Here is a 19,581-nt window from a genome sequence, read left to right as displayed (position 1 = left end):
TTTAGTGTTGTGATTTGCACTAAATCAACATATTTGTTTGTGCTGCCTTTGACCAGGGGCTAGCAATTTGTAGGGTCTTGAAGAAAGGGGAATTTTAAAATTTGTACTCCACAACTTACTGTGGTCACCCCTCAGTCCATCTCAAACACGCATTTGGTTTGAGAAACACCCCCTTGTGGCAATTTCAAGAAGTTGCTTAGTGTGACAATGCAAGAACAACTTTTGTCTTGGACACGGGGAAAGTACATTGGTAAGACAGAAATCAACAGTGTTAATAACCCCCACCACTACAGATACTCAGCAGACAGTTCCTAGATCCCCTTTAACTTCCCTGCACTGAACTTTCCTCCCTCCTGCACCGATGGCACCTCTCCAAAAGTACAGCGAGATCAAAACTGCACAGCTTCCCCGTAACAGTCTGCAAAACCAGGATATAACCAGAAAAGCCTTGTCACTGCAGATTGTCAAGTCTGCTGTGATTTAGTTATTTAAACATACATTCTCATTTCAGGACAACTATGTCAAAATGTATTTTTATTAACACTCTTCAAACAGCCTGTTAGAGAGAAGTAACAGTATGTGACAAAAAGAAAAAGGAAAAAAAGAAGATAAAAACCTGTAGAGCTGCTAGCTTGCATTCAGTGTTAAAACCTGGAGGTATAAACAGAAGCCTGGAGTAAAAATAGGAAGTATATTTTAAATCCTTCAGTGCAGAAAACCAGCAACAATGGTATTTACTCTACATTAGAAGTGTTCCCATGTTCAATTCCAGATATATGCTTCTCTTCTATATATATTTCTGATAACTTATGTACAAATAAGATGTCCAACATCCATTCTTTAATACAAATATGTGATCTTCATGACTGAAATATTACAACAGTTTGATCAAAAGTATAGAAAAATCATTTTAATATCTTTTTTTTTTAATGGCAGCATTTAAAAAACCCCATCCTTAAACCCAAATGACCTTAGAATGACAAGTATTTCTTCACTGTAATAATACACTGCTCATTCAACATGCAAAGTATTATTGCATACATGAGTCACATGAATTACATGAATTAAGTCTGAAGGAAATGTGCCGTACAGCCCATTCTAGCAAGTGCTAGCTGTAAAGATCATATGTATCACAGAAGAAAGCATAAGTACTAGTGTATTTTTAAATAAACCACTACAAACTCAAGTATTGTCCTCGCACTAAGACTTTAAGGCAATTAAGAGCTGGGAAGCTTCAGTTTGGCACAGCTGCATCAAGCTCTCCCCATTTCCCAGTTACGAGAATCTATTTTTAGAGGGCTGCTGATGAATTGTTGCTATACATTAATACAACTCAGTATGAAGTGATAAGTTAGTAACGAAAGTTTAATATCCCCAGTTTCACCGAGCTGATCAAATTTAAGCAACAGTTTATCCACCAGCTAAGTTTTCCAGCATGGATTTTTGAATTATTATGAGAACCTCTCAGTGTAACTCATTTTATGACTTGAATCTGTTCTTGGGGTATTACACAATTTAAGGGTTCAAAACAGATCTGACAGTCAAATAATATTCAGCTCTATAGAGGATAATTATTTGCAGTAAAAATACTTTGTATAAACATACACACAGTAGATCCAAGTCAACAGGCATTTCTTTATGGCTTTTTTCACTGAGGTACTGTTGTAACATCCAGCAACAGGACACAAGTGTTCTATGGTATAAACACCACATTCATAAGCTCTACCACCAACTCAGGACAAGTGGCAACAGACTGCAAATCCTGCAGGATTACAGGAAAAGAGTCATCCCTGCTATGTGGAGAGTCTCAGTGCAAGCTACAGAAAGCCTTAAAGGCAACTGGCATCAATGGGGGAAAGTTAAAATGAAAGTCTCACTCCACTTAAAAGGAGAAAAAAAACACTTGTGGCAAATTGAAATCTCATTCCTCAAAATTAAGAGCAAACAATATTCCAAGGCAGCAAGGGCATGTAGCATAGCAGCCATACATTAAGACTTGAAATGTGTCATTAAGCTCTTGCATCTGACCTTTGAGTTAAGTGCATGCACAGGCTCACAGCAACCAACCTGTGACCGTGACACCACACAGAACAACAGTGACAAAGGGGAGGGGGCATGCACCTGACTTCTGCTGATCCAACAGCAGACAGAAAACCCCTGGTGACCACAAATGTGTTCTTCAACTGTCAAAAGCTGATCTGTGAATGCACAGTTGGTTGCTTCTTTCACTGCTTACTTTACGTGGGGGGGAAATGCAAATCACAGCAGTCCATTATTCCCAGTACTCTTAGCATAAGGGGAAAGAGTTGTTCTGTAAAGATAGCATGATTGTTGCCATATGCGTTTATCATTCCACCTTTATAGCAGGAATTTTATTTGCTGTTTTTTAACAGCGGCCATATCATTACTCCAGCCAAGACTCCCACTTTTATTACACCTATGCTAAAAATATGTTTCTGCAATAAATATTGTTGGGAGTGAAATTGAAGTTCAAAACATGCTCAGTTAATTACAAGTAGTTCTTTCCAATCAAGCTTTTTTTAACCCCACAAACTCATTGAACATATTGCAGATCCTCGAGTGCCTTATATGAAGATACAGCACAACATTTAAAACTCAGTGCTTAGCCATATACAATCCATACTGTAATCTATACACGTTATAACATATCCCCACTTAGATCAACAAATTCATCATCCCTCTTGACCAAGTCATCTTCATCTTCCAAGTCTTTCCAGGTGCTAGTGGGTAAAGCTGGTTTGACAGACTGTCTCTGAAGTAAAGCAAATGGAAACAAGGATGACAAACGGGCAGAATTTCTCAGCATGGGAGCAGAATGTACATCTCCAGACACAGCCTGACTGTGCTCTTCATCCATTTTCACCTGCAGGCTTTGCACTTCCTCCATCAAGTCCAGAATCTTGGCAGCTGTAGCTATTGTTCCACCTCCGTGAAGCTGGGCCTCAGGAATCCATCGTAGGTAACGCTGTGCCCAGACTTTGATTTCGGGGCCATCGATGCGTGGTAACAGAAGACCATGGTAGTCAACAGGTTTGCTATGCCAGCTGTCATAAAACTCCCTTAAGTTATTAGGGGGCTCATCTGAAGAATTTATGAACTTGCCAATTCTTTTACCCAGAATGTTTTTAATTAAATGATCTGTTTCCTCCCTGAAAAATCCTCTCTTTGTGGAAGGCTTTGCCTGTGTCAGTGGCAATGAAAGTTGCCGTTGATGCTTTAAGAGGAAAGAAAAATATTCAGATAAATATTAATGGAATTTCCGAAAGCAGCTTTAAGAGGAAGAAAAAGTTGTATTCAGAAACTATTTGCAAGCAATAGTCCCTTGAACTATATAGCAAAGCAGTGGCTGTGTTCAAACTGTTATTTTTCAATACATCAAATACTTCACAGAGTGTACTTATTGCCAGCTACCTTCCCTGCACTAACCAAAAGTAACACTGATAAAGAAACTTTCTTTGAAAATGCCAAATCCATTGCTTACGTTCAAGTATTACAAATGTTCATGTTTAGTTTAAGCTAGTTGGAAATCAGAGAGCACTTGAATTATAGGTTTTTATCCAGTGGTCCCTCGCTCCATCTCAGATTAATGCTATAGATCATACTGGCAGTGTTTCACTTGGGAGTGCTTTGTACAGGACTGAATTTAACCAATAAATTACAATTGAAAGAGGCTACTCCAAACAAACATTTTTCCCTGAAGTAGTGCTACTTTCCAGCAATGAAGTGGTCCATCCATAATCCTCCATACCCCAGACAGTTTTTTGCTGTTGTTGGTCCCCCTCCCACTCCAAGTGCAGACACACACTCCAGTTACATTCAGACAAAATTAGGGAGTCAATAACAAACCTGCTATGTATTGCAATTATGTACTCCATGGAACAACTAAATGAACTCCCTTCAGACATGTCAGTGCAACTCACCTGAATGTTAAATCTCATGACTTACCACTATACTTGCACAGAAGTATGAAGAAAAAGAATCCCTAGCTTCATGGCTATGAATAGTTACTGTAAAACAGTTATTTTCAACTGAGGTGGATGCAAATTTGGTTCTTAAAACCCAGGTGGGTCTGAGGTACACATGCATTTTGTCAATTAAAAAAAGTCTGCACCAATACTTTCACTGTGAGTACATTTGAAATAAGAGGTGTGCAAAATATTTCTAGAATTGAAAAAATAGTTTAGTTTAGCAGCACGTATCTTACTTTGAATCGCGCAGTCTTCCGTTGACTTTTATCTGGTTTTGGTTTCTCTGCATAAAGAGGGTTGTTCAGAAAAGCCTGGGCCTTGCGGTCAAACTGCACAGACCAGTCCCACACAGTAAGGAATCTGAAAGGACCACCTTGTGTCTTGAGGCTTTCCCCACTCTGCCAGAACAAACAGGTCACATTTAATTCTGCTAGAAGGGAATTCTGACCAAGTCAAGGTGAAATTAAGAAACTGGCTTTTCAGAAAAAAGGCCACAGAGTTGCAACAACACTTGTGATTTCTATGTGTTCAAAAACCAAACAAAAACAGTGCAATTAAGACTTTCACAGATTAAAATAAGGTTAAATAATCGCAGGAAAAAAATGGTTTTGAACCTTGGGCAGGAGACAGACACTTGGATTCTTCAAACACAGGGGGAATGTTAGGATTCCAAATGACAAAAGTTAACGACAGTCATGCAGTGCTACTGGTCTAGATTTTGTGATCAATGATTTATTTGTATGAAAAATAGTTATCTTCACTTTTTCCTTTAGTCTCTGTGCAGCCCTGCAGAGGATACTTCCATTGCTCCCAGCTTCTTAGGCTAGAGAAGAGCATGAACCAAATACAAATCAACATTCAGGAGATGCTGATTTTGGAACACAACAGAATATACGATACAAGAATTTTGTAGATAACTTATTCTGCAGGACAGCTGGATAGTCCTCATAGGTTAGGGAGCTCCAATTTCACTGAAGAATATTAAAACATGAAACTACAACCACACGTTACAGGTTACGTATTCCTTCTGTTATCATAAACTCCAAGTCCTGAACTTGACTCCTTATGGCCAAAATTCCACTTGTTCACCCTTCAAGGCACTTCAATGAGTAAGGAAAAAGGCACTGTTGGGAATTAGCTTTTTTTAAGTGTTCCTTGTTTGTTGGTTAAACTCATTGTCCAACAACAATGCGTCCAAGAAATACCAAACCCTTACCTTATTAGTGTCTCTTTGATGTTGAGAGTTGAAGAAGAAAGTGCTAAAAATAGGCACATAGAGGCTGTCTGATAAGACAGTTAAGTAAGTTTCTGTGAACTCGAATGCTGGAGGATACTGTTGTACCAGCTGCCAAACACAATTTAGCAGGAGTAGAAAAACAGGAGCCTAAGTAAATAAAATATTTCATTGGTTTCAAAAAAAGTTAAAATTGTTCCACCATGCAGACTTATTTATTTTATAGTATTTAGTGCCTCCAAATACAAATCTTAAGGCAAGAAGCCTGATTAACTACAGAACTGCTGCATATATACTTGGCTGAACTCTGAAAAAGTATTATCTGAGCTACCCTTGGCCAATTGTTGACAGAAGAGGTGAGCACTTTCTACTCTGAATTTGAAAGTTGCCACCATGCAGCATTTTAAGGGTGGCAAAGCAAAACTAGTTTATAACAATTCTTCATCAGAATGAGTCAGTTTACATCTATTATTTCAATTCTGTATAGCAATCTGATCTAGTCCCAAAGCAAGACTATCTTATATTTATTATTTATACTATGTATAAAGCTGATCTCTAGATGTGACAGGAATAAGGCAATTAACTTGAGTTACTTCTATGGATGCTACTACCATTTAACACAGTTTTCAAGGGCACAAGATATGACTTCCAAAAGACTCCAAGACTGGGAAATTTTGCATTTGTCCTCCTCAATAATAAAGCCACTGCTGACCTCTGAACAGCAAAAACAGCGTCACTGTACAAACATCAACCCATAGAACAAAACACTAAAGATCATCAGAGTAACTGGATCTTCTGGACTAACAGCTAAATCCCTCCTTGTGCTGAGTAAGCTTGTAAATAGAAAGTAAAGAAAGCAATTTAAAAAAATCATACCTCCTCTTTTTCACTTTTGTGTAAGTGGTTACAGCGATCCAAAAAGCCATGTCCTCCAATCACCCACTCCTTCTGAATAAGGCTCTGAAACCCTGACTTTGTTCTGCTGTATGAATCCATCATCACTTGAACCAGACTCGAGATTACACAGCACAGATCAGTAGCACTCTCTTCTACAAGGGAGAGTAGAAACAATATTCTTTACTGAGTCATTCCTCAAACTTTGTGTATGAAAGCAAAGCATTGCCACGTTCACATAAACAAAATTGTATTTCAGGATCAGAGCAGCACAGAAATTTTTGCAAGTCATAGAGAAGTTAATCCATGATTTCAAATATAAGGTTACTTACACATTTATCCTAGGAAAACACTTTGACAATAAAACCTGCAAGCCCCAACCTTTACCACTACAACTTGCCTGTGCCATTCAGTCTCCCACAAAGCACACCCTGCCCCTCAGCCCCTTACCCTTCCTATCCTCCATGCCTTTTTTCACAAGGTGTGAAACTGTCTCCTCGTGCAACATATATTCTTCACCTTTCCAAAAGGTGCCTCCAGAAAACACCTCTTTCCTGTGCTAGGTTTCTCAAATGGCAATATAGGGAAATACCCAACTAAATTTCCAATCCAAGAGTCACTTAATGGTTAACATTAGGTTTGGTTTTCCATATGATTACTTTGTCTAGAAAAATAAACTGCTCAACATGTTTACAGTAGGCATATTCTTCCACATATTTTTAATAAAGAGGCTACAGAATATCCAGCATATATCTAGAAAATATAAAGGTTGTTTTGCAAAGTTTTCTTATTACTGGTCCTTTGTGTAGTTATGGCTCCCCTTCCCCTTAAAGGGCAGCAAAGGGTCTAGGAGACCCTAAATAAAATAAACTGGGCAACAGGAATGTTACCCCTTCTTTACGCATGACTCTCCTGACAATTTATCAGCAGCTTTCTCATTCATATCCTATCTTAGCCTGGAACAGTGCTTACCATATTTTTTTAACTATAGGAAGCATTTCCAGGAGTGTGAGAGATTTAGGTGCTTTACTCTTACTAGTACGGTACGAATTTTAGCAAGTCTCTACTGTAATTATAAACTTACAGCTTAAGCTACTTCAAAATTAATTTTAAAAAATAAATATATAGGACTATCTCATTAAATACGTACCTATGAGGAGAACATTTGTATGCTGTATTTCCAGACACTCAGCAACTTCTATTGCTTTCTTCAAGACTCTCCTGTTTGGTACAGGAAAAGTTAAGTGAAGTTTCTTGTATTAGTTTCCCCTAGACAGGGCTAGAATGCCATACTTGAAACTTGACTAGTTCTTTAAAACACAAAACCCATGCTCAGTTTGTGTAAATGAAGAACCGTTTAGCTTCAAGAACATTTTATTTGGCCATTAACCATGCACTTTCAGTTGCTATGATACAATACTTTATTTTGGATCAGCAGCAGCCATCACACCCTGAAGTGTTAAAATTGCTAAGAACCAGATCTTTATCCTGGAAAGAGTCAACATCACCACATTTATGTTCTAATGTACTACATACTACATTTCTTCCAAAATCTGGTTTTAAGAGGCAGATGGAAGAATGACCAATCACCTCTTTTAAACACTCAGACAAAATTTATTCAGAGAACGTTATTACACAAGGAAGACTGAGTAGACTTACAGATCACATAAAATCAGATGTAACACTGTTGGTTTCTAGATCTAAATCTTCATAAAGTTAATTATTTTTTGCAAAAGCCTGCACACAAATTAGAATTTTTGCAATAGCTTAGGCCACTAATAGAAGCTGACAGTTTATTTCTTAAGTGTGGAGTTGTCAGATTCTTTGTTCTATCATCTAGAACATGTGAGAAGGCATTCCTACTAACTGCAAGAGCCAAGAACAGGCTGATCCAGGAACCAACTGGATCCAAGTATGGAAATGACCAGTCTCAAAACAACCTAAGGATAGCAATCTGGCCTGGCTTTTACTTCCAACTACTTGTGATCTTGGTCATGTCAATGGATTTCTCAACATATGGTCTTCACTAGAACTTTCAATAAACACATACATTTAAATTCTGGATTAACGAGTTAATAACTATCAATATTTATTAATTGTTATTAAGACTAGAAGGGACTGGAGCTGACTGCAGAAGCACCTCATGGTAATTAGCTGATCACAGAATAAACTGACAGGCAAAAGAGCTAGCACAAAGTAACACTGAAAACAAAATTCCTCAGCATTCCACTACAACAAGCCTTAAGTTAGCCAACACCATTCCAACACTTACTCACTCTGGACTGCTGAAAGAAGAAAAGAGAACTTAAGGAACAATCAGGACAGGAGGGGGACAAAACTGAGAAGAAATGTCATTTTATCAATCTTTGGTGGGCTAACATCTCAAACACTGCACTTCATCTCATCCTAAAGGACATTACAGAAGTAGAGAGTACAGAGAAGAATGGCAAGGCCAGTAAGAGAAACAGAATAGTTTCATGCAAGGAACAAATAGGATTCTTGAGCTTGGAAAGAAGGTGACAGTGCAGGACAGAAATTATCTGGATCTATAGTTTTAAAAAGCTTTCTGGAAAAGTTGTAATTGGAATGGTCTGCTAGTTCTCACATCCTTTAAAGTGGTAGGCTTAACACAAGTCTGCACTGTTAGAAACACTGTCTCAAGTTGCAGAAATAAGATATATAAATGGAACCATAAGCCCGTCTTAATTTTTTTCCTACTGGCAGTAAAGAATGTCATTCAATTTCAAGAAACTAGCTAGAAAACCCACTACAAATGCATTTACCAACAGTTTGAAACACAGAAAGCTGAAGATAGAGCAAACCTGATTATTTCTAGCCAGTTTGTGCTCTCCAGTAATGAAAACCATTTCACATCAGTTGCCCAGAAGTCTGTACTGTTATCTGCAAAAAGAAGAGGAAAAACAAAAAATTGATTCTTTCACACATACATACATACATAGTAATAATTAGCAGCCATCCATTGTATTCCCCTTCAGTTATGAACTGGTACAAAACAACCAATACTAAGGAGTCAGCAAATCTCAATCACTGTTAAAGCTGACACCTTACAACTAAATAAGGAAGTGAAGTAGTCCTACAAACACCAGCAGGTTTATAGCACCACAGCCTTTTAGAAAAGGTATGTTGAAGGTTCATGGCAATCAAACCAGGTAAATAAATCTGTTGACAAAATGGAAAAGAAATACAAAAGTTTAATCAGAGATGATGATCCACATAAAGCTTAACTATAAAGAGGCTGGATTTTGAAAATCATTACCATCGCAGCCAGAAACATCAATGGGTTTTAGAAGCAGCTTATAAAAATCTATGGAATTTAAGAGCTACCTGAAAAATGTTTTAAACAGTTTTTGTTGCAACTAAAAAAAAGACATTAAAATACAAAAACAGGGAGGCCAAGTTCAATACCACAAAGTCATTAAACTCTTATGTATTTCGCTAGGACTTTTGTAGGTTTTTTGAAATGCCACCTAAGTCTCCACTGCTTTTATTTCTATCAAAGCCAGTCAACAGACATTGGAAAGCTTTCACAAGCTGATACAGTAAATTAAAACCAGAATAGATTACATTTCCTGCATGAGACAAACCTTGAAGCACAAGGCCTACAAACAGTTCTACTAGTGAGAAACCAGATACACTCACTTCCCTCCTCCCCTACCCTTTCAATGATAGCTTCAGTTCCATATGTTTCTGTGTAACTGCTCACCTCCCCGAGTCTCTTTCCATACACATCTGGTGTTCAATTCCAGCACATACACACACACACACTTCTGTCTCTGCTGCATCTTTCACGTATGCCTCAAATGCATGAGCATATACATGTTTTGTTCCTGTAGCTGTTCTGCGTCCATACCTCTCCCCCTCATTTGGCTCTTTACTCATTTAAATTCCTCTCCCAATTTCTTTCACCCTGGCCATAGAAACTAGTTCTTCACAAAAGCACTAGAATGCATCTTCAGAATTCTGTTCCATTAGATGTAGTTTTCACCAAATCCTACCACACTCACAGTAAAGAATTTCTGCCTAATATCTGATCTAAACCCACCCATTCTCCCCTGTCCTATCATTTCATGCTCTTGTCTGGAGTTCCTCTCCAGTTCTCTTGTAGCCCCTTCAGGCACTGAAAGGTGCTACAAGGTCTCCCCGAAGCCTTCTCTTCTCCAGGCTGAACAACCCCACTCTCTCAGCCTTTCCTCACAGGAGAGATGCTCCAGCCCTCTGATCATCTTGGTGGCCTCCTCTGGACTGGCTCCAGCAGGTCCCTGTCCCTCCTGTGCTGGGACCCCAGAGCTGGATGCAGTGCTTCAGGTGGGTCTCAGCAGAGTGGAGCAGAGGGGCAGAATCCCCTCCCTCCCCTGCTGCCCACGGGGCTCTGGATGCAGCCCAGGACACGTTTGGCTCTCTGGGCTGTGAGTGCCATGGCCAGGACAAGCTGCCTATACCATATTAACTAGCCAGGACAGGACAAAAGTAATGGTTAATGTGTTCAGACTTTAAAAGATGGTAATAAGGTAGCAAATTTCTGTAAGATCTTATTACTTCTGCAAAAGCTTACCTGAACATTTTTCTCAGACTGCAAGTGCATAGTGCTATACTCAGTGAGGTACAGTCTACTATCAAACCTTATTTAAAAAGCTCCAAGAACAAAACACTTACTGGATTACAGTTTTAACACATTCTCCTTTCCATGAATATAAGACAATGAATGATACAATTACATCATCAAAATACACAGTATTTCCTGAGACAGGTTAAATGACTTAAATTCAAGCTTTGGCCTTTTTCCTACAGAGGGTGAGTTACCAGAAACCACATAAAAAGATAAGTAACTATATTTAGCTCTTAAGATTCACTGTGGATTTGACAGTGTATTCTAGACAAAATCCTCGGTGTGAAACTCTAATATCGTATATTAAAAATGGAGTGGATCTTTTTTCATCTCAGGAGATGAGGTCGAAGTGTTTCATTACAGCAAAATAGTTGGAAAGTCTCAGAAGAAAAAGTCTGAAAGCCTAGAGCATACTTTCACATGGCTCCCATTTTATTGCTTTCTAAAGGACAGAATTTAAGTAGCTTCATGTTTTGAGATGTGACTAGTGGGTAACAACACCTAGTGCAAAAATGAATTAGCATTTAGTCTGCACTCTTGACAGAGCATAAAGGCTTTTTAAAGGTTGACCACAGTAGACTGAAAAATCTTTCCCACAAACTTCACTCCAGCTAGTGTGTTCCAACTAACAGTTAAGACTCTGCTCCCTTTTAAAGTAATTTTCAGATACTGTGACAGCTTAGCAAGCAATGGTTAAGTCAAAGAACTACAAACCTCCATTCAGACATAAGCAGAGTCTTCAGTTATGTATTTTAAAATCTGCTTTTAACCACCTTCAAAATCAAGACACCAATCAAGAAAATTACTGCACTCATGAGACACAGCACATCATCATGCTTTGCTTTAAAGTCTGACTTACCTATCAAAAACAGCTGTTTAAATCTTGTGTATGCAGTCTGGATATCTTGCAGAGATGGAAGGCTGCTTGACAAGTCATCCATCTTCAGGAGCTCATAGGGAGGTTTGCTAATTGTCTTACAGATTCTAAATCAAACCATCAAGAGATTAAAGCCTTCTGCTTCACAAGTCAAATAATACACCAACTACTATCACTGAAGACAAAATTAACAGGCACGGTTTGTGAAAGAGTTGTAATACCAGAAGATAGACACTCTAGAAAGCTAGTGGCCTCCATGCATTTTTAAGTACTGGCTGGAAGCTTGCCTACAGGCTTATAACAAGATTTGAAGCTTTTAACCATTACACCAATAAAACTATATTTGTGCCTCAGTTATGAATATTGCAAGCAGTACTTGATTTTTACTACTGTTTTCTTCACTAGATACACCAAAATCACTTTACTAGGGGGCTGCTAGAGGTGTATCCAGAAAGAAGAGATGGATAGAAACACCCAAACCTCCCAGCAGAAGCTTACAATTTCTCTTGACTTTTGCCAACCAGATTCTGATACCTAGCTGCCAGGTCTTCTAATGAAACACGTGAGTAAAGGAAATTACCTGGATTCAAACAAGACAATATATCTTGCACTTCCCTATATATCTACTATTTTTTTCCCTTGAAGGAGAGGAAAAAATACCAGGCCAGATAACGCTTTGGTTTGGACCCAGCACATCTCCTCTCATTCAGGTTCCAGAGCTCAGATGAACATGAACTTGGTAACTACATCTGCTGTCACTCTGGCCTCTTATGGTCAAGACCTGGGAAAAATTGCTCTAGCTCATACTTCAAAAGTGAGACCTTGTGGGCACTTTTCCAGGCAGGACAGAGTGCTTTGCTTCCTGCAGGCTGTAGCACAGAAACCTGCTTTAGGTGAGAACTACAGGGGTCCAGATCAGAAACACAGGTTACCAGACCTCCTGAAGATGCATCAGATCAGAGGTGAGGGAAAGCAATCGTTGGCCAAATACAAATACTTCTTCCAAATGAAGCAGTAAAGAACTTGTGCTGGAAGATCAGACTCTGAACAGCTTTTTAAAAAAGATAAACTTCTAATTGTAAACATCTGCTCTGTGCCTGAGTTCAGACCATTACTATAATGGAACTTTAACACACCCTGATGGCCAATTTGTAGATACATTTCAGACTCCAGTGATTAAGCACCAGTACTGCACAGCAAAGAAAACCAGCAATATTGCCCCAAGTTCAAACAGCCACAGAGAAGGCATCAAAATATCAGAGGATGCCTTGTTTCAGCTTACTGCTAGTTTTATTTACTTTCACATCATGAAATAGTATTAAAGACAGTTCTAAATCATGTAATCTTCCCCATTTCAGGGTAAAAATACTAGAGAATCTGCAGGAAAGGCCACAAGCTCTTCCTGTGCAAGTATAAGGAATTTTATAAACAAAAGCAGTTTTAAGAGCCCAGTCAAGCTGTTTTCTGTTAGTTCTGTGTGATTAAAAGGCTCTCCATCGATGAGGAGCAAGGAGGCCATGTTCAGTGCACAGATTATACATATGAGTCTGATCTAACAGGTGGCTGCTGAGAGAGAAGTTCTGTCCAGGACACACAACAGGTTAAAAAAGCACCAAAATTAAAGGGCAAAAAGTCATTGCCATAACATTCAGACAGCTGTGCTCCTTCCTTTAAGTTAAACTTGTAATTTTTCAAACTGCTGAACTAATTCAGCTTACTACCCCAACTGAAAAAGTGCAGTCTCCCTTCACATCTGAAAGCTGCAGTAGTGAACTGCTTAGGCTGTCTCAGACATTTTAGATCACCTTATCTCAAATTATTTAAGAACATGTACCTAGCTCTCAGAAGATGGCAGAGTCTTAAAAGCTCAGTTTGCAAATCCACTTTTAGAGATGGAGTCTAGATTTCTCTTACTTGCTAAACAATTAAGCCCATTAAACCCTACAGGCTTTGCTGCTGCTTTACCTAAATAACACACCACAGTTTGTACAGATTCCTCAGACATATATCTGTACGTAGTTCCACAGAAAAAGCCTTCAGTGAGGTTCCAGTCCTGCACAAGTGACCGGTGCCATTAGGTCAAGGGCTTAAACACATTCCACTACAGAAAACTACTTTCAGATACAGAACTTGTTTCCTGATGTGTGAAAGCTTAAAAGATATAGCATATATGGAAAAAGAGAAGCAAGGTCCATACCAAGCAAAGTGTTGTGGACAGAATAGCTATTACTGACCCATCCAAGAAGGCTTTTTGCGTTTGTGAAGTGCTGTCATCTTGTTCTTTGGGAAACGCAGACATTTTGAGGAGAGCAGCACCATTATGGCAAGACCAACACCAAATCTGCAGAAAGACATTTACCAGGTGAGAAAAATTAGTAAATTGTCCTATACAAGGTATTTGATTATGTGACTCAGCAATTTCAAAATTTCTCTGTGCTTTTGCTTCATTGAATTTTTAGTGTGTTTAATAACACCATCAATAGAAGCAAACTCCTACACCTGAACCAAAATTACATGCCTGAGTACACTATGTTACCACTTGCAAGTTTTTACACAGGCACAGGGAAATATAAAATGTCAGATTAAGTCAAAACATTACTTTCTCAACTTCCCTCACAGGTGAAAAAAAAATTGATCAAAAAGTCTATGGCCAAATTATGTCGGCATATATGCCACAGCAAGACAAGTAACATATATATATATATAATCCATCCTTTTCTCTACACAGATGGTAGGTTTTTCTTATAGTTCAGCCTTAAGATAACTCGCAATAGATGCGCTGATGTTTTTTCATGTGAACTATGCATAAAGAGTAATCTAGGCATATGAAATAAAGTGTTAAACACTCCACAGCTGAATCAGATTGCATGGTCACAGGTATTCCTTGTGCCAAATCAGTCCTCAAAGCTTCTTAGTTCCCCTTACACGTATTTTCTTCATTCATACCTATTCCTTGAAGCTCTTGAGATGATCTGCACACTTGCATCGAAACAGGGAGTAAGAATCATTTTCATCAGGAATACTACACAAACGAAATCAGGAAGTTGAAGTTCTGCTATCAATTTACAGTAACCATGAGGCGCACCTCAGAAAGATGCAGAAACCTCAAAATCATGAAGAGTGGAAAAAATTACTACACTGTCCTTCGACTGCCTTCTCAAACCAATTTAATGGTCCAGCTATCTTGACACTAGCTTCACAGAAACAGTTAGGAAATATTTAGAAGAGTTCTGCAAGGCCTATGAACAGTGGATAGCTACAGATGTTGTCATCTATTTGGACATTCGTAAGGCCTTGAACATGATTACCCACAACATCCTTCTCTCAAACCTGGGGAAATACAGATTTGATGCATGGTCTGCTCAGGGATGAGGAACTGGTTAAATGGTCACATCCAGAGAGTAGTGGTCAATGTCCCCATGTCCATATGGGGATCAGTGATGAGTCTCAGGGGTCTGTACTAGGACCAGGACTATTTAATACCTTCATCAACAACACAGTCAGTGAGATCAAGTGCACCCTCAGCAAATTTCCAGACACCACCAAGCTGTGAGGTGTGTTTAACACACCTGAAGGACAGGATGCCATCCAGAGGGACCTGGACAAGCTTGAGGAGTGGTCCATGGGAACATCATGAGGTTTAACAAGACCAAGTGCTGGTGCTGCACCTGGGTCAGGGCAACCCCCGGTATCAGCACAGGCTGGGCATGAACAGACCCAGAGCAGCCCTGCCCAGAAGGACTTCGGGGTGCTGTGGGTGAGAGGCTGGACATGCCCCGGCCATGGCACTCACAGCCCAGAGAGCCAAACGTGTCCTGGGCTGCACCCAGAGCCCCGTGGGCAGCAGGGGAGGGAGGGGATTGTGCCCCTCTGCTCCGCTCTGCTGAGACCCACCTGGAGCACTGCATCCAGCTCTGGGGTCCCAGCACAGGAGGGACAGGGACCTGCTGGAGCCAGTCCAGAGCAGAGACACAAAGATGGTCATAAGACTGGAGCACCTGTCCTGTGAGGATATGCTGAAGAAATTGAGTTGCTCAGCCTGGAGAAGGCTTTGGGGAGACCTTTTTGTGGCATTTCATTACTTAAAGGGGGCTTAGAAAAAAGATGGGGAAAGACTTTTTAACAGGTCTTGCTGTGATATGACAAGGGGTAATGGTTTGAAACTAAAAGAGGGTAGGTTTAGAACTACATATGAGGAAGAAAGTTTTTACAAGGAAGGTGCTGGAAAACTGGATGGACCAGGTTGTCCAGAAAGGTGGTAGATGCCCCAGAAACATTCAAGGCCAGGTTGGAAAGGGCTCTGTGCAACCTGATCTAGGAGAAGATGCTTCTTTTCATTCCAGAAAGGGATTAGACTAGATTATGTTTAAAGGTTGAAACTATTCTACAATTCTGTGAATGCAAGATGGAATAAAAAAACCCCAAACACTTCTGTTTCTATGTAAGAACCAGTGTAATAGGTCTCTGACTCTCTGAGAAAAAGTGAACCAAACTACTTTGACCTTTAGGCAGGACAACAGAGTACTATCTTCTCCATGGACCAATTAATTTAAAAGCATGAAATGAACATGATTTTCCTCGGCAAGTTTAATGGGCATACAGCAGCTAAGGTAAGACCTCACAAGTGAGATTACTTTGCTCCTTGTTTCCATCTCCTCTAATTGGTTCTTGAACTAAAAGGCAGAAAGCCAAACCCAGCTTGCTACAGGGTGCAAACCAGTATATTTAACTTCATTTTCTGTTGGATGGCTAGAACTAGTTTTTCAGTTGGGCTACTTGACTTTGCAAAAACACTGCATCATCACAGCCACAGCACTTACCAGAACCCAAGCTAGGTAACTGGAGGTGTTCAGCTACACCTTACATGCACTGTCTTCACCTCAATATCCAAACAGCATTTCAAAGCCTACATATTGCCCCAGCCAGATGCCACTCAGTACAGTCTCATGAAAAACAGGCTGTTGGACAGACAGGCTAGTAGTGTATGTAGGCTGCAGGACATTAGTAAATGAGAACTGTGAACAGTAAATACATATTTTGCCGCTATGTTATGTGTATGTTATATATATGTTTTGCTACATATGACACTTTTCAGTGAAATACAGAAATGTATCAAGCACTTCTCCTTCCAACATCTGTTTCCCTTCAGTAGATGACCAGGTATACATGTAAGGTGTTAAAAACAAGATCTGAAAACAATATGCAGTAACATCTGCAATACTAATTGAAAGTCTGCCATCTCAGTAAGAGTCTTACCCTCAGCCATGCACATATACTTACAGGAATGCCTCTGCCTTCGTACTTCAAGATACTTTCTTCAGAAATGCATATGGGAACAACAAAATACAACGGCAGCCTAAGATAACAAAGAAGAGTTTCTTGGTCTCAAAAGTGAACAATTTCCAAGCTCCTTTTAATGATGGTGAGTGTTCTAGCTCAAATTCTAATTATATATTCACTCTGCTACAAGTCTACTAGATAATTATACTGTCATCAAAGCTGTCCCTTTATTTTCAGCTGAATAAGGCTTTTTCCCAACCTTGAGGTCTTAACTATTTTCATTGCAAAAATCCCCCTGCCTTTGCAAAGGTGCAATTAATTGTAACCTCTAAGACTGATTGCTAAGACCACCTTGGTTCTCTCACGCTTTGTTGTTTCAAAAGATACCCTTGCAGTATTAAATGACTAGTTCTGTTTCCATGCCTGTTAAGCAGTTCACATCCTAATTCAAGAATATCATTTAATACATCAAGGATTTCCAGCATCAGCCAACACTATTTATGTTCAAGGCCCAGAGAAGCAACAAAGGTAAGTACTTAAACTCAGTTTGGGTCGCCCAAGACAGAGTTCTAGAGTAAATAGTTGAGACTTTGAAATACTAGTTTCCACAGTCTGTGAAACCTTTCATGATATGACTATGAAACAACAGTAGAAGTACACAAATCCTTGTATACATCCTAAAGGGCTCACCAATAAATGCTACTCAGCTAAACTGGTGGCCAAGCTCAGCTAAACGTAGCTAACCTTCTTCTAAAGGCAACACAACTTAACTTCCACCAGCACATTTTGCAGATTTACTTTAAACCAGTTACTCTTTCCCCACCCAGCCCCTCCCCCAACTAAAACAGTGGAAAATCTCCAGTGCATGTAACTTGAAATTTTATCAGAGTAAAGGTACGGGACTGAGAAAGTGTCATCCTAAAGAGTGTGACAGGAGTGTAGGTCCCAGACCTACATATTTTCTATTCTTCACTCCTAGACATAATCAAAGCTTGATTTGGCCAAGGTCCTGAGTAGTTTAAACCTAATCTTAAAGTTAACCCTGCCTGAACAGGATCAGCTCCTGAGATTACAAACCAAACTATTCCATAAATAAAAATAGAAACCAGATCCTAAAAAAAGTCCTAAACTACTTATAATCCCCAGCATCCAAGGTAGCACTGATTTTCACAAGTCCAAAGTTCACTATCAACAAGGGCAAGCTTACTTCTCAGAGACTCTGTAGCCTTCATTGGTGGTCACTGCTTTGTATTTCACATTCCCTTTGGTCCGCTCCAACTCATCACGCCAGTCCTGGAGTGTCTCAAACATCACAGTTTGGTTTTTCCCATCTGTCAGACATCAGTAATATTAAATTTGCAGACTATCAGGAACTCTAACACAAAAGCATTCCTAAGTAAACCTGCTAGTTGCCATTAAGGTAAGCAAGCAGAGCCTCTTGTGTACAGAAAGCCTTGAGTCAAAGATAAAATGCCTTCGTACACCACACTGCCTCTGTCTGTTTAATCACAGTAATATTCTGTCAAACACTGCTGTGACTAATAACTTCAGGAACAATTTCTCCTGCATTAATTAGTTCTTACAGAACTTCCATACAGCTGGGGCTGTCCTCACATCCAGCCTAAAATCCAGGATACTGTGCAGCAAATATAATTTTATACTAATGCAGCTGACTGGTATCTAATACTGTAGTTTAAATGTAGAATTAACAATCATACCAAAAACCTTTCTACAAAAATTTCAGATACTGCATTTAAGGTTCATTCTTTTATGAATAGTTTTGCATTGACTAGAACATCTCAGGCACTCAGTAAGAGCAGAAAATTAATTACAGCAGTTCAGTCTCAATACTTTCAACTGAGAATCTTCTCTGTAATTCTACTTAGCTAACTCAGAGACAGTTAAGGCAGAGCTTGATTTAGCCTCAAATCTTGTATAATAACCATGTAATTTATGGAGTAATGTCAATTGTTTTAAGCACACATCCTAATTAAGTAACATTCTACAACATCAGCCAACACTGAAATACCAAACTGAACTATAATTTTCGTGGAAGATACAATGGCAACTTGAAACTTTCCACTGTAAGAAGATAAGGTAGATGAAAAATTTACAGCTCAGAACAGAACATTACTGATGAGCTCCTGGAGACAAGATTTTAGATGTATCAGACTGTAAGAGGATAAAAAACAGTTTCTACAGTCTGCTTGGCTTATCCTGTAATACTTTTATGAAGAATGACACCTAGCCACTTACTATTGAAAACAGCTATTAAAATATGAAAGAATTGTGGGACAGCACTTTGATGTTGCTTTAAAGAGTAGGCTTCTCCCACATTCGCTCAGTCTCTGCCTGGAAAAGCTTGCAGTTTTTCCATTGTTTGTAGCTGAAACAGAACACCAGTTACAGGTGAAGCCTGCAGGAACTACCTGAGCCAGCAAGGTGCCCTTGCAGCAAACAGACAATGCGCTCCTAGGCTGCGTTAGCAAAGCCATTGTGCACCAGCTGAACAAAGTCACCATTGTTCTCAGCTGGAGGGCTGTGCCCAGTGCTGGGCTCTCCTGTGAAGGCTCCTGGACCAGGCCCAGTGAAGGCCCAGTGTGATCATTAAAGGGTTCAAAGCACCTGATAGGAGAGACAGAGCTGGGATCATTCAACCTGCAGAAAAGAGGGCTCAGCA

The 19,581-nt window shown here is 39.5% G+C and overlaps 1 protein-coding gene across 1 annotated transcript in view; it reads right to left on the bottom strand.

The window, feature by feature from the left end:
* Window positions 1-517: 517 nt before the first annotated feature.
* Window positions 518-19,581, bottom strand: part of MTMR12 (myotubularin related protein 12) — a 33,369-nt gene continuing 14,305 nt past the window's right edge. Inside the window, exons 7-16 of the mRNA XM_042028561.1 lie at window positions 18,109-18,232; window positions 16,902-16,977; window positions 13,856-13,962; window positions 11,604-11,728; window positions 8,940-9,018; window positions 7,268-7,338; window positions 6,100-6,272; window positions 5,206-5,373; window positions 4,226-4,387; window positions 518-3,235 (exon numbers count right to left, since the gene is read on the bottom strand). Coding sequence (XP_041884495.1) covers window positions 2,660-3,235; window positions 4,226-4,387; window positions 5,206-5,373; window positions 6,100-6,272; window positions 7,268-7,338; window positions 8,940-9,018; window positions 11,604-11,728; window positions 13,856-13,962; window positions 16,902-16,977; window positions 18,109-18,232 — 1,661 coding nt within the window. The 3' untranslated portion in view covers window positions 518-2,659. The remainder of the gene's footprint in view (window positions 3,236-4,225; window positions 4,388-5,205; window positions 5,374-6,099; window positions 6,273-7,267; window positions 7,339-8,939; window positions 9,019-11,603; window positions 11,729-13,855; window positions 13,963-16,901; window positions 16,978-18,108; window positions 18,233-19,581) is intronic.

This window comes from Corvus kubaryi, unplaced genomic scaffold (assembly GCF_017639235.1).
Source record: "Corvus kubaryi isolate FWS band 111438036 unplaced genomic scaffold, C.kubaryi_AGA036_p1.0 37308, whole genome shotgun sequence".
NCBI classification, from domain to species: Eukaryota; Metazoa; Chordata; class Aves; order Passeriformes; family Corvidae; genus Corvus; species Corvus kubaryi.
Note: the sequence above shows the minus strand (reverse complement) of the source record. Positions and strands in the feature narration are given on the sequence as shown.